General features: G+C 37.8%; 1 protein-coding gene across 1 annotated transcript in view; it reads right to left on the reverse strand.

The window, feature by feature from the left end:
• ERP44 (endoplasmic reticulum protein 44) overlaps positions 1-12570 on the reverse strand; it is a 126449-nt gene that overhangs the window by 22422 nt on the left and 91457 nt on the right. Inside the window, exons 7-8 of the mRNA XM_024193604.3 lie at positions 3699-3756; positions 2184-2300 (exon numbers count right to left, since the gene is read on the reverse strand). Coding sequence (XP_024049372.1) covers positions 2184-2300; positions 3699-3756 — 175 coding nt within the window. The remainder of the gene's footprint in view (positions 1-2183; positions 2301-3698; positions 3757-12570) is intronic.

Below are 12570 nucleotides of genomic sequence, written 5' to 3' on the forward strand. Positions count from 1 at the left end.
GATATTACTGGATCCAGTGGTATTTCTCCATTTTAAGAACAGAGAATCTCTCAGACTGGCAGAGAGCTTCAAAATGGAAGAAACTTTTTGAAGTTCAACCGCTATATGTTGTCTAATGTCACAATGAATAACCCTGCTCTGAATTCCCAATTGTGTGGCCAGCATGCACACAGTATTAATCTGACATTAAAAACAATTTAAACAAAGCAAACCAGAGAAATTAATTTACCAAGACTGAGTTCAATTTAAAATTAATTTCTAATGTTTTAATGTTTAACTATCTTTTTATTTACATCATATTTTATAGCACATACTGGCAAGTCAAAGAAATACAGCTTAAAACATTGATGACAATGCTTCATACTTCTGCTCTAAAAATATTAGTCATTATATACTAAATGTCTAACTACTATACAATTACAAGCAGGCAGAAGTATCAGAATTCTGGCGGGTTTGAAATTGTTTGGCTACTGGCAGCATTGAGTTTTTAAACAAATGTTGCTAAGCAAAATGTCAATTGGGAATGACTTGGGATTGTAAGTATCTGCCCAAGTAAACAGGAGTGGAGAGTCACAAGAGCAACTAGAAAAATTGGAACAGAAACTTGATACAAACTTACAATGATGAACCTTGGTTTCTAGGGATCAGAATCTGATTTCACTGTGGGAAAAGTACACTAAAAATCCATCATGCAGTTCTAAAAATGCTAAATACCTGGCATCTTTTTACATGTTGAAATGCAAATGAAGAATTAAAAATTGTGTTTAACAGAAGTTTCTGCTGAAAAGTCTAAATGCTGATTAAAAGATTACACTTAGCATGGTCTATCACACAAAATAATTTTTTTTCTGTCTTCTCCTCCCGTTATGCAAACTAATAGAATAATTTGAGCACAGTCAAAACTGCACAGGATACCCCACGTAGTGGAGAAAGCTAAAAAGCCCCACAAAAGAGAATATAGGATGATTCTTCAGTTTATACATCATTGTGTGGATAACACACTGCAATATGTTAGAACTGCATTACAGTTTTTAACAGGTACTGTAGTCTAAATGTGCTGTTTGAGTGTAGCTAATTAGCAAGTTCAATATATTTTATTTTATTTTGTATGTTTACATATTTACATGTAAATTATAATGGGGGGGGGCGAATACAGAAAGGAGAGAAAACAGAAGGAGGCAGAGAATACAATGAAGGAAGGAAAAAAAGAAAACATTGAAAAGGGAACGGAGAGGAGATGAGAAATGAATACTAAGAACTATCCAAGAAAAGATACATCTTGATTTATTAAAGGAAGAAACATGGTGGAAAATAGAAAGGGAAAGGAGATCAAACAAAAGCAAGACAGACGTAGCAAGCAGTGTTGGTTGAATAAGGCTCAGCAAATATTAATAAATTTTACAAGTATTCATAGAATAATTTAATATTTTTGTGGCATTTAGCCAACTCTATAGCTAGTCAAATACTATTCAACAAATACATATTAGATTAATGCTTTTGGAGGCTGGCAAATATATTCAGTTAATTTTTTTCCCTGCCAATCCTATTAAGTTATATTTTATATAATTTATTAAATAGAAAGATGATTGACAACATTTTATAACTAACTACAGTGTACAACAGTTTTATTCCTTTAAATTACTTGTGGCAACATGCCCACTGCATTTTTCACCCTGGCTAGCAGGTATATTCTTCAAGCTCACAGTATAATAATCATGAATACTATGCATACATATAATACCTTTCACATAAGGATTTTACAGCACCTCAAAATCTTTATGCAAAAGGTCTTGTATCTATTTTAAGATGGGTAAACAGATGCACAGAAAAGTTAAGTGATACACCAAGGTCGCAGCACTATACCTACACCTATATTTCAGACAACTTTATACCCACATCCCAGATCTTATGATACTTCCAAAATGAGCCACATATCCTCATCTATAATCTCCTATACTCAACCAGTATATTAATTACCCACTAACCTTCCTCCAATTAGAGCTGAAAAACAGAGTAAACAGAAAACTGAAGTGCAACTATTTTATGCAAAAGGTAAAATAAATGCAGGGAAGGTGACTGACAGGGTGTAACTGAGTTCTAGAGAGAGACAGTTTATTTTTGAAAGAGCAGATTGATGGTTAAATGAAAAAAGCAGAAAGGTGGAAGAAAAATGCAATCCTTACCTCTCCATTCTCAAATGTAATTTCACGAACAAGAGGCACACATTTATCTTGCGTCCATGCATAAGTCAAATCAAAATTGGTCATAGAACCTAAGTATACCATATCTGGAGCATTTTCCTGTTTTTAAAAAAATGTTTTGATTATTCTTATTTGAAAATAAGTAAATACTATATTACCTAACGGGAGACCAAGTACATGACATGGAAGTTGTGGGACAGGACTGCAATGAAGAGTTGTGTTCAGACAAATGTATTACATATACAATTCCCAAACTATGGCTTTAAAGAACATTAAACAAATAGATATATACAATAGTTTATACAACCAACTCCATTTTACAAGTTAACGTTAAAAATAAAAATCGGATACAATTTTGAATCTGTTAAAAAGGGAGGATTAGAATAAATTAATAAGATTTATTTTAGAATTTTGTAGGGTTGTTGATAAATAATAACTTGGTCTATGAAGGATTGCAAGATTTCAGCTGTACACAGATATTCGGTTTCTTAAGAGTGGTGCTTACAAAACCACTGAAAAAATTAACAGGATGGAGAGAAATCGGAATCTCAGGGCTGATTAAACTTATATTGCCACAGAGACATTGCTAAATTGTGGCAGGCTTTCTTTCTGTATTCTTGGTATTTGACTCTGAAGAAGACTGCATGACTTCTACTGTAGTTACTTGTGGTTGGTGTCAAGTAACCAAACTGTCAAAAGCTGAGGAAGTGATAACAGGCACAGATTCAAAAGTGACCTTCTAGACTTTTCCTGCAGCGAAGTGTGTTTGGAAACCCATCTGATTTTTTTTTTAAAGTTACCTTTTATTGTATTTGTCACCGTGACTGTTTGCTGTCTTAGCTTAAAATAAGGAGCCCTTGTTAAGGTTTCACTGAGATTTAAAAAGGAAAAACTGAGCATTTCCTTTTATGGTGGATTTTTTACAAATAAAAACTATACATACATTTAATTATTATGAATGACTGCTTGGTAACTTCTGTGATTATATAATTAACGTTAAGAGAATGTTTTCTTCAGAAAACAGAACAGCAGACACCTGTAGATAAGTCATCTAATATCAGGTGCAAGAGAAAGTGAGGGAAGGTGTGGTAAACATCACCTGCTTTGAGGAAAACAAAATCTACTAAATAAGGTACACAGGCAGAGAATTGCACATTGAACAAAAAATTCTGCAGGACAAAAGAAACAGAAGTGGGACACCTGACAAATGCGTCACTTTTCTGGAAAAGAATCTCTCATTTCAGGAAAGTTACAAATTTGAAATAATAAATTTAGGTGTGTATGCTTACTTTTTTCATTTTTAGACTAAGACCACTTCACCTCCCAAATTCAGAACCACTGTTGCCCATGTACATATATTTCTTTTTCTAGATAAAATATTCAGCTATAAAACAATTTTAAAATTGAGAAGCAGAACCATATTAAATGATCTAAACTTCCATAAGACCACATTTAATACACATAATGAAAACAAGCAAAATAAGTAGTTAAACTTACCCCTGGTGGCTTGTAGATTATGTTGTCTCCACTAAATCTCTCTGGTTTTGAAATAGGCCTAAAAAAAGCAGTGAAGAAATATGCTTTAGTAATAATAGATAAATATAAAATGGCTTAGATAATGAAAGCAGTAATCCACTTGGCTGAAATTGCTATCATATCTCATTTATTTTATAGGTACCCATTCATTACCATTTTTGAGCACCAAGAAACTGATCTTCCAATGAAGGCACTAGAGAGATCAACTAGAATTGGGTTTGAGGGGACAGGGAGAGGAGGATGTGGAATTAAGATGAACAGATTTTGGTGTACGTGGGGAGCTTCACAGTGCAAGTGATGCACATTGATGAATATAATCTAATTTTGGGTAATGAAGTTTTTTGTTTTTGATAACAGGGGTTTGGATAAAAGAGGTTCTAATATATTGGTGCATCTTCTTCTGATTACTAAACCACATTACTTTGTATAATTTAAAGGTTATCTGCAAAGGATTTTTTAAAAGTGTTGGCCCTTTTTGTTTCTTCATGATGTAAAGGCAGCCTGAAAAAAGTGTGTGTGTATGTGGGGGGGAAAGAGGTGTTTGCATTAATAAAGCTTTTTTTCTGTTTACTCTTTTAACTGGAGATTCAGCTCTTGTCTACCCTGGAACTCTAATAGATGACTAGAAAACTAATGAAATTATGACTTCACAAGAGGTTAAATTAAAACCTGAGCAATAGAACAAACAAAAAATTAAGTCAAGATTATTTAAAAAGAAGCTACCTTTCTTACAGTAACTGGAGTTCTTAGAGATGTGTTGTCCATATATATTACAGCCTTGGTGCGCATGTGCCTCATGCAGTTGATATTGGAATCTTTTGGCCAGCAGTGTTCGGTGGGGCCGTGCCTGCACCCTGAGTGTCCTCCTGCTCCTGTACTGAGGACATACAGGGCGGGGAGAGCCCAACAGCCACTCAGTTCCTTTATTATCACAGAATTCAGGAGTTAAAACACTCCATAGTAATGGGGAAGGAGGGTGGGTTGTGGAATATATGTGGACATCTCAAAGAACTCCAGATCTATTTACAGATGACACAGTCCTCGAAAATGTGAGGTGTAACAAAATGCTTGATCATCCACTCTTAGTCTGACAAACAATGTCTGCTCACATGGTATGCTAGGGCACTGTGCAGACTTGAGAGATGTAGTGTTATGGGAGACATTGCCAAATGCACCAGTTCCATAATCCAACCACTTCTGTATATAAAAGGGATAATCGGGTTCCCCCCTGTTGTTTTATATAAATGTAGTTGTGTTGTTGGTCATACTTTAATCAGTCCTTGGATCACTGGTAGGAGTGCAACACAGGCTTAGTGAACCACACTGAGCTTTACTATATTTATATTTATGTGAAGTTAAGTCTATTCATGGGTCCATAAACTTTGTACCTGATGATGGTCTGGATGTGCTTCCCACCACAGACGGAATGCGTCTCTCACTAAGATCTTGGTTAGGAGGTTCTGAGACAGAGAGAAAGATACTCCCTTTTGCACACCTTCCACCAATTACATAATGTGAGAACCTAGGGCGGGATCCGTAGAGGCCCAAGCATGTAATGCCTGTTTGACACGGACACCTATTTTAACTAACCTTGCATGCAATATAGGTTTAGCCTGGGAGGCTGCATGATGAGTGAGCAAGAGGCCATGGGTCCAAACAGATTTTGGATATATCTACATTATGGAGACTATACTGGCATAGCTATGTTAACATGGCTATACTGGCCTAGCCCGGTAGCATACATGCAGCCTACAATGCCAGGAGTTTTCTGGGGTAGGAATACCACCTCCTTGAATATAGTTAGCTGTGTTCACAGAAGCCCTCTTCCATTGACATACTGGGCCTACACTGGGGTTTTTGTCAGCATAGCTATGTCAGTCAGCGGTGTGGATTTTTCACACTCCTGACTGATATAGCTATGCTGGGTCAGCTCCCATGAGAGCGGGGAGGGAGTACCATCCAGCTCTGCTCCTGGCCCGGGTCTGGCTGCTGGCCTCCACTCCCATGGCTCCACTCCTGGTCCCATGCCCAGGTCTCCGGAGCTCACAGGTGCACTTCTGGACTGAGTAGAGCTAGTTCAGGGAAAGAAGGTGAAGTCTATCCTGCCCAGATGAGAGGCAGGGGGCATGGATCAGTCTAACAAAAGAGATTAAGATGTGTTTCTTGCTTTTGGAGTCTGTTTTGAAAAGGATTTGCATACTGAGCATGTGTCAAGATTTGACCCCCCGCCCCCCATGACAAAAAGACATCATTAATGCCACCTTGCAAGTGGGGCAATACTTAAAGCCAGGCAATTTAGGATCAGGCATTCCTAAGCCCTAGTACCATGAAGATCTTCCTGTCAAAAGGTAAAAAAAGAGAACAAGGTAGGCAAAACTGCCAAAACTTGCCAATAGGAAAACTATCTAATCTATTCTTAACACTAATATGTACAAATAGCCACAAAAGTCTTTGTGAAAGTACATCGAGATGCAGATAGTGTGGAGCTCTGTCTTGCAGCCACAGTGGTGAGAAGGAACCGAGTGGTGGTTAGGCCTGTATCACCTTTTTTGCCCTTGATATAGGAGCATGAGGACACTCAAGGTGCATGCAGGATCCTAAAAGACACTGTTGGCTAAAGAGATTCCAATCTCGAGTGCATGCACATCAAGAGTGCAATATATATGGAAAGGCCCTCCAGAATAACTCCTGTTTTTGTGTCTGTTGTCACCTGTTTAGCTCCACTATCTAATGAACACCAGAGTTGACACACCAGAAATGGGAAAGCTGAGGGGCGGGGGGAGAAGAGGCAGAAAGGAAGGATATTCTCACCTCCCTTCCCAATTTTATTTTGGCCTTCAAAGTAACTCTCTATCCTTTCCTATAGATTTTGGCCTCCTTTAGCCCAACTGCCATAGGATATCCTGGAAATTCCTAGTTTGCATATGAAGAGTTAATGTGTTCCTGCTGTAAGTCACTGAGACAGCTATGAGACTAATATGGTACAAAGGCAGGTAGTAAAAAAAAAAATCATTTAACAAAACTGTAACAAATACTAACTCAAGAACCTGATCCAAAGTTCTTTCATCCACTTCAATGGGCATTAGATCAGGCCCCTAATTATTAAAGCATAATTCATATCAGAAGGTAGGACCTTAATGTCTAAATTCTTCATTAATAATTAAAAGAAAGAATCTAGTGTTTATAGTTTATTAATTTCAGCTGTATATTCCACAGGGAGCAAAACCAAATATCTTAATGTTTCTTTTCCTGCTACTATGTAATACAGAGTTTAGTTTTTCCAATAAAAAGCAAGTCAAGCACTGATAAACACAAGTTAACTCTATTCCATCTTTCCCAATAAGTTGCTCTCTTACATCTAGTTTCTATCAGTGTTGAGACAGTAGTTTCTCACCATTAGTTATATAAAATTTACTTATAGCTGACCTAAGAAAAGCCAATGGATCCCATGTAGTTCCATTTTTGCAATTGTGATTTAAGAAGACACAAATCCCCAAATGTTCTCTAAAGGATAATCTCTAACAGCCACATTTTAATTTGCTTCATTTAATCTAATCACCCTCCCTCTTGCTTCTTGTGTTTACGCTGTTCAAATACTTGCATCTGTTTCTATCTTCCTACCTTAGTTGTCATTTTGACCATGAGATATATATTTAATTACTTTTATTGTACTCCAGGTACGGAAGACAACTCTCCAGCAATGCATAATTATATGCATATTAATAAAAGGAGTTTTCTAACATATTTGCCTACCTCCTTATCTTTCCCATTTTCCTTTGGGCATATATAACTCAAAAAACAAAAGATACAACCACAATGTGACAGAACCCCTCCCCCCCTTAATAAAGGAACTACACTGAGGCAACTTCCCATGTACAAAATTGTCTTTCACTGTATCAGACTCAAAAGTAGGTGTGGAAATAGGAGCATCTCAGCTACTATCAACTTCGTAGAATATCAGAGTTGGAAGGGACCTCAGGAGGTCATCTAGTCCAACCCCCTGCTCAAAGCAGGACCAATCCCCAACTAAATCCCCAAATGGCCCCCTCAAGGACTGAACTCACAACCCTGAGTTTAGCAGGCCAATGCTCAAACCACTGAGCTATCAGGTCCTATACCTATAGATAAGAAAAACAAAGTTCTGGAGTACAATCTGTTGTGGGACCCATTTCTTTTGTCAAGGCCCTCTTCTGTCTCCTTCCACTTCAATCACTGGTCATCTGTATGTAACCACCACTTCTGAGTTCAGCACAATTAAAATCAAACAGCAGTGGGGTGCATTACATTAAAAAAAATAAATAAAAAAAAAAGCAGCAGCTGTAACGGTAAAAGACACCCCTTTTACAAAGTAATCAACAAAGAAAAATGAAAACAAGTTTCATTTTGTGCCATGATTTTTCTCTTTCTTTTCTTTTTTTTGGGTGGATAAAGGCAGTCTACAAGGTCTTGTTCTATTTTAGTGCCTCAAATTCAAGTGTCCTGTCTATTCTTTGTTTTATCCGGAACACTATGGATGACTGGATAACTGACTGGATATAAAAGACGCTATGCAAATTAAACCTGCTTGAGGGGGGAAATGATTAAGGGCTTGTCTACACAGGACGTTAGTGCATGGCAAGCTAGGGTGTGAATCTACAGTGCACTAGCTTGTAACTTCCCACTCCTATTATTCATCATCTATCATGCAGGTAGATTCTTTTTCTCTCTTTCCTACCGATGATTAAAACACAAATCAGAAGCATGAACCACATACATATAGTTTCTAAAACATTCCTCAAACTGTTAAATCAATTCTTCCACTTCCAAAATCACTAGGGTTTTTCCTTGAATTCCCTATAATAGATCAATATATTTCTAGTACTAAAAAGTGATTTCCCTCCTCCTCCTGATAGCTTCTTCTGATTCCATCTGGGTTCTGTGCAACTTTCCACACTGCGGACCATAGCACCCTACCAATCTACCTCTGCAGCTACAGACTCTCTCCCCCACTGTAGTTTCACTCCTATTAACCAACATAGTCTTAGTCTCTGGTGTTTGTTCGTCCTCTTTGCAAAGACCTCTCCTATATGGTTCAATCTACAACGCTCTTCTTTCTTATCCATCTTGATCCTAAGCAGTGACCACTAACTTTTACACTGGTGATATTTCAACTCTGATTTTCTTTATAATTCTTTGAAATTGTGCCATCCTGCCAATCCTCTCCATGTACCATAACAAGTAAAACTGTGCCTTTGTTTCAACTTCCTTTACCTAAATAATCAAAGACAGCACTGCTTTGGCAAGGCAAAAGCAGCATTGTCTTGAGGGTGGTTTGTGAGGTGGTCTGCTTTTCCTGCAAAATGAAAAGCTTTCATATTTATTTCAGCTCATTGTAAGAGAAATCTGGACATGATGGTTCATATAACCTTACAATTGTTGAGCTGTCTGTCCAGACTCAGACTGGGAGAACCCTATTAAGGATTAGGAGGTACTTTATAATCTTTAGAGTTTATAGGTGGATTTTGGATCTAACTAGAACCATTTTCCCTTGAACCATTTAGTTCTATATACTCCAAACTAGAAACACTTGTCTGTGTAAGTTTCCAACAGGGGAGCCTAGAGAAAAAAATCCTTCCAACAAGTTTGGAACCTGAGGTCACCATAACAGTCGTGAAAAATGTATCAGTCTCCAGGTTCAGTGCCTCATAGGCTCTACCTTGAAGCAGGTTATGAAAGTGGAAAAGAGCTCAGAGGATTATCTCAGGCCAACAGCTACAGATTTCAGCAAAACAAGCAGAACTGCAGATGACAAAACTCCTTATCCTTTGCTTCAGTATGGTTGCCTACTCAAGGCAGGAAAGCTCTGCCCATATCAGTCTGAAGTGGAATGCCACATGGACTATGCTCTGCCAGGTTCAGAGAATTCCTGCTGAATTGTACAACTAACTTCAGAAAGCTGAGCAGCATTAGGATGTGGGAGATTGCCATCTGAGAGGCTTTTCCTTAGACTAGTCAGTTATACAAATATGGACAAATAAGATGGTCCCTTTGACATTATTTCAAATAAATCGAGGAACCCAAGCACTGGTGTTCTAAAAGCATGTAGATCACAGTCACTATAATTAATGAGTAACAAACCGTTCAAGAACAGTTTGAATTCGACTGAAGAAGTGAGCATGGCTATCAGCTGGAAGCTTGCAGAATTTAGAAATCTAGCAGACAGAATAAATTTTAGCACACAGAATAAAATTTACCTAATGCAGACAAAATATTAGACAATTCTTGGATTCTTCAATAGAGAAGAATAGCATAGTTTGATTTATTCTCGTCTAATCAAATATGCAGAACCTTGGCCTCTCCAAGTGAGAAAAGGAGGGGTTAGCCTTCAAAACTTGGTGGTATTTAGAGCAAACAGAGAAGACTGTTTTGGAATATCCTCAGATGCACTTTCCAGGAAAATTTGGGTTATTTAAATACACATTGTCAGGATCTAGTAAGAGATAGATTAGAAGTAGTGACAGTTGAAAATCCAAGGCACCAGCACTTCTCTAGACTAGTTCTTGGATGTCTTACAATATCTAAATAAATATTTTCAATAAGAATTTCAGGTCATTATTATTGCCTACTGTTCCTGAAGTGGTGGGACAGAGGAATCCTTAATATCATTTTTATACTTCTACTGGCTTTTGAAGGAGCATTTGAGAGATTTGGAAGAATGGAAAGACACTATAAAGAAACAAGATTCTGAATAGTAGTTTAGTACTTCTGGTCCTCAGAACAATAATGAAAGTTGTGGTCAGAGAGCATCTGAAGGATTTTACTGCCTCAGATGCTGGTTCACTAGTTTAGAACATGAGGCAGATGCAGAGAGCCTGAGATACGCAGTCTTGCCAAAAGAGATACACTTGATTATTCTCCTCCTTGATCTTCTCTACTTTCACAGCCATATCCTTTTAATAGAAATACACCTCTTTTGTTAAGCTCTAACTCACCGGAAAATAAACTAGGAAAAAGTGAGGACCACTTGTATGGTGCTGATTTTGTTTACTTGTTTGTTTTATTGGTTTCTTGTGCATGTTTAAGAGACCTTAGCTGCGTACTGAGCTTGTTCAACTGGAAGAAACATTTTTCTATCCTTCCTATATCTCTTAATTTCTCTGCTAATCCTCATTATTATTTAACTCAAAAGTATTTTGGAATTCCGCTTGTGTGAAAGACATTATACTAACTAAGGTCCTGATCCTGCAACTTAAGCAGCTAGACAAATTTGCAAGAGGCGCAGTCACTTTAAATAGTCGTGCCAGCACACTAAACATTGCAAAAGCAGGACCTATAGTAGTATTTTATTACCTCTACAATTACAAAACATTAGCCACTGCCCATTTTATTTCTCTCCCCACTGAATTACTATTATAGTTGAAATATTGCTGTTAATACATTATTATTTAATAAAATATAGATAACTGTCAACTTCTATAGTGTTTTCTATTGGAAGATTCAAATGCACTTTACCAATATTAAATTAACTAATGCTGCTGCAGCTTCACTATTATTGATATAGGTTAAAGCTAGCTTGGATACATCTATATGTGCTACAACTGCCCCACCTTCGCACCCCAAATGACTGCTTTGTAGCCATACCCTTTGTCTTATTCTTTAACCAGTAAACTAAACTGGCATGTAACTTAGCTCATTAGTGCTGAATAAGTGATTGGTTATCAATAGTCAACAACGAAAACTAAGTCAAAAGCTGCATGTCACATATTACCAGCACATCCACCTTAAGGGGAGGGGCAATTTTCTAAAGGCATAAATGACAGTTATGCACTTCTCTCTCATAAGACATGTAACTGCCATTGTGCCTCTGAAAGTTAAATATCTCCCCCTAAACATTTAATGTTCTTCTACAGCATTACTACAGATATTTTGTTGGGCTTAGATTTTTTGATAGAAAAAACCCTACTAATTTTACATGACAATACTACTGTAAAATAGGAATAAAAATAGATATACTTCACTCATTTGTTGCTTAGTTTAGGGTGTTCTACAATAGTGGAATTTGCCGCAAGGTGTTTAACTTGCGATGAAGTTCTTTATCACTGAAAAGGAAAGCTCTTTACAAACTAAGTTGACACTTTAACACTGCCCACACCTACAGATCTTACTAACAAAAGGTGTCAGTGCGAGTTAAGAGCCACATGATGGATTCTTTAACCAACCTTACGCCATGTCTACACTACAGAGTTAAGTTGACTTAAGTTACATCAATGATCATAAGCCGCTTTAATTACATCGGTTGTGCATATCCACACAACGCTCCTTATGTCGGCGGAGTGTGTCCACAGTTGGTGCTCTTGCATTTACAGAGAGTGTTGCATCGTGGGTAGTTATCCCACTGTGCAACTTGCCACACACTGCCATTGGGCGCTCTGGGAATGGATCACGGTGCATCATGGGGGTGTGTTCACCATCCCATGATGCAGTTCTTTCTGTCCCATCATTCAATGGGCTTCCGACTTGGTTTCATGCTGTTTTTCAACAGCCCTTGTTAATTGTGTGCCCACTATCTCTGCCTCAAAATATAGATCCTGCACTGCTGACCATTCTGGTGATGAGCATTATGAACACAACATGGCTGGTCATGCAGCTGCGAATCAGAAAGTGAATCGGTGGTGCCTGCCCTGCTGTGTGCCATGGAAAGAAATAATTCAAGATTGCTGCTGGCATTCACAGAGCAGCTGCACACAGTGGACCATCGGTACTGGGCTTGGGAAACAAGCACTGAGTGGTGAGATTGCATCATGATGTATGTATGGGATGACGAGCAGTGGCTGTAGAACTTTCACATGTGCAA

The sequence above is a fragment of the Terrapene carolina genome, unplaced genomic scaffold (assembly GCF_002925995.2).
Source record: "Terrapene carolina triunguis isolate 2854851 unplaced genomic scaffold, T_m_triunguis-2.0 Scaffold229, whole genome shotgun sequence".
Taxonomy (NCBI): domain Eukaryota; kingdom Metazoa; phylum Chordata; order Testudines; family Emydidae; genus Terrapene; species Terrapene triunguis.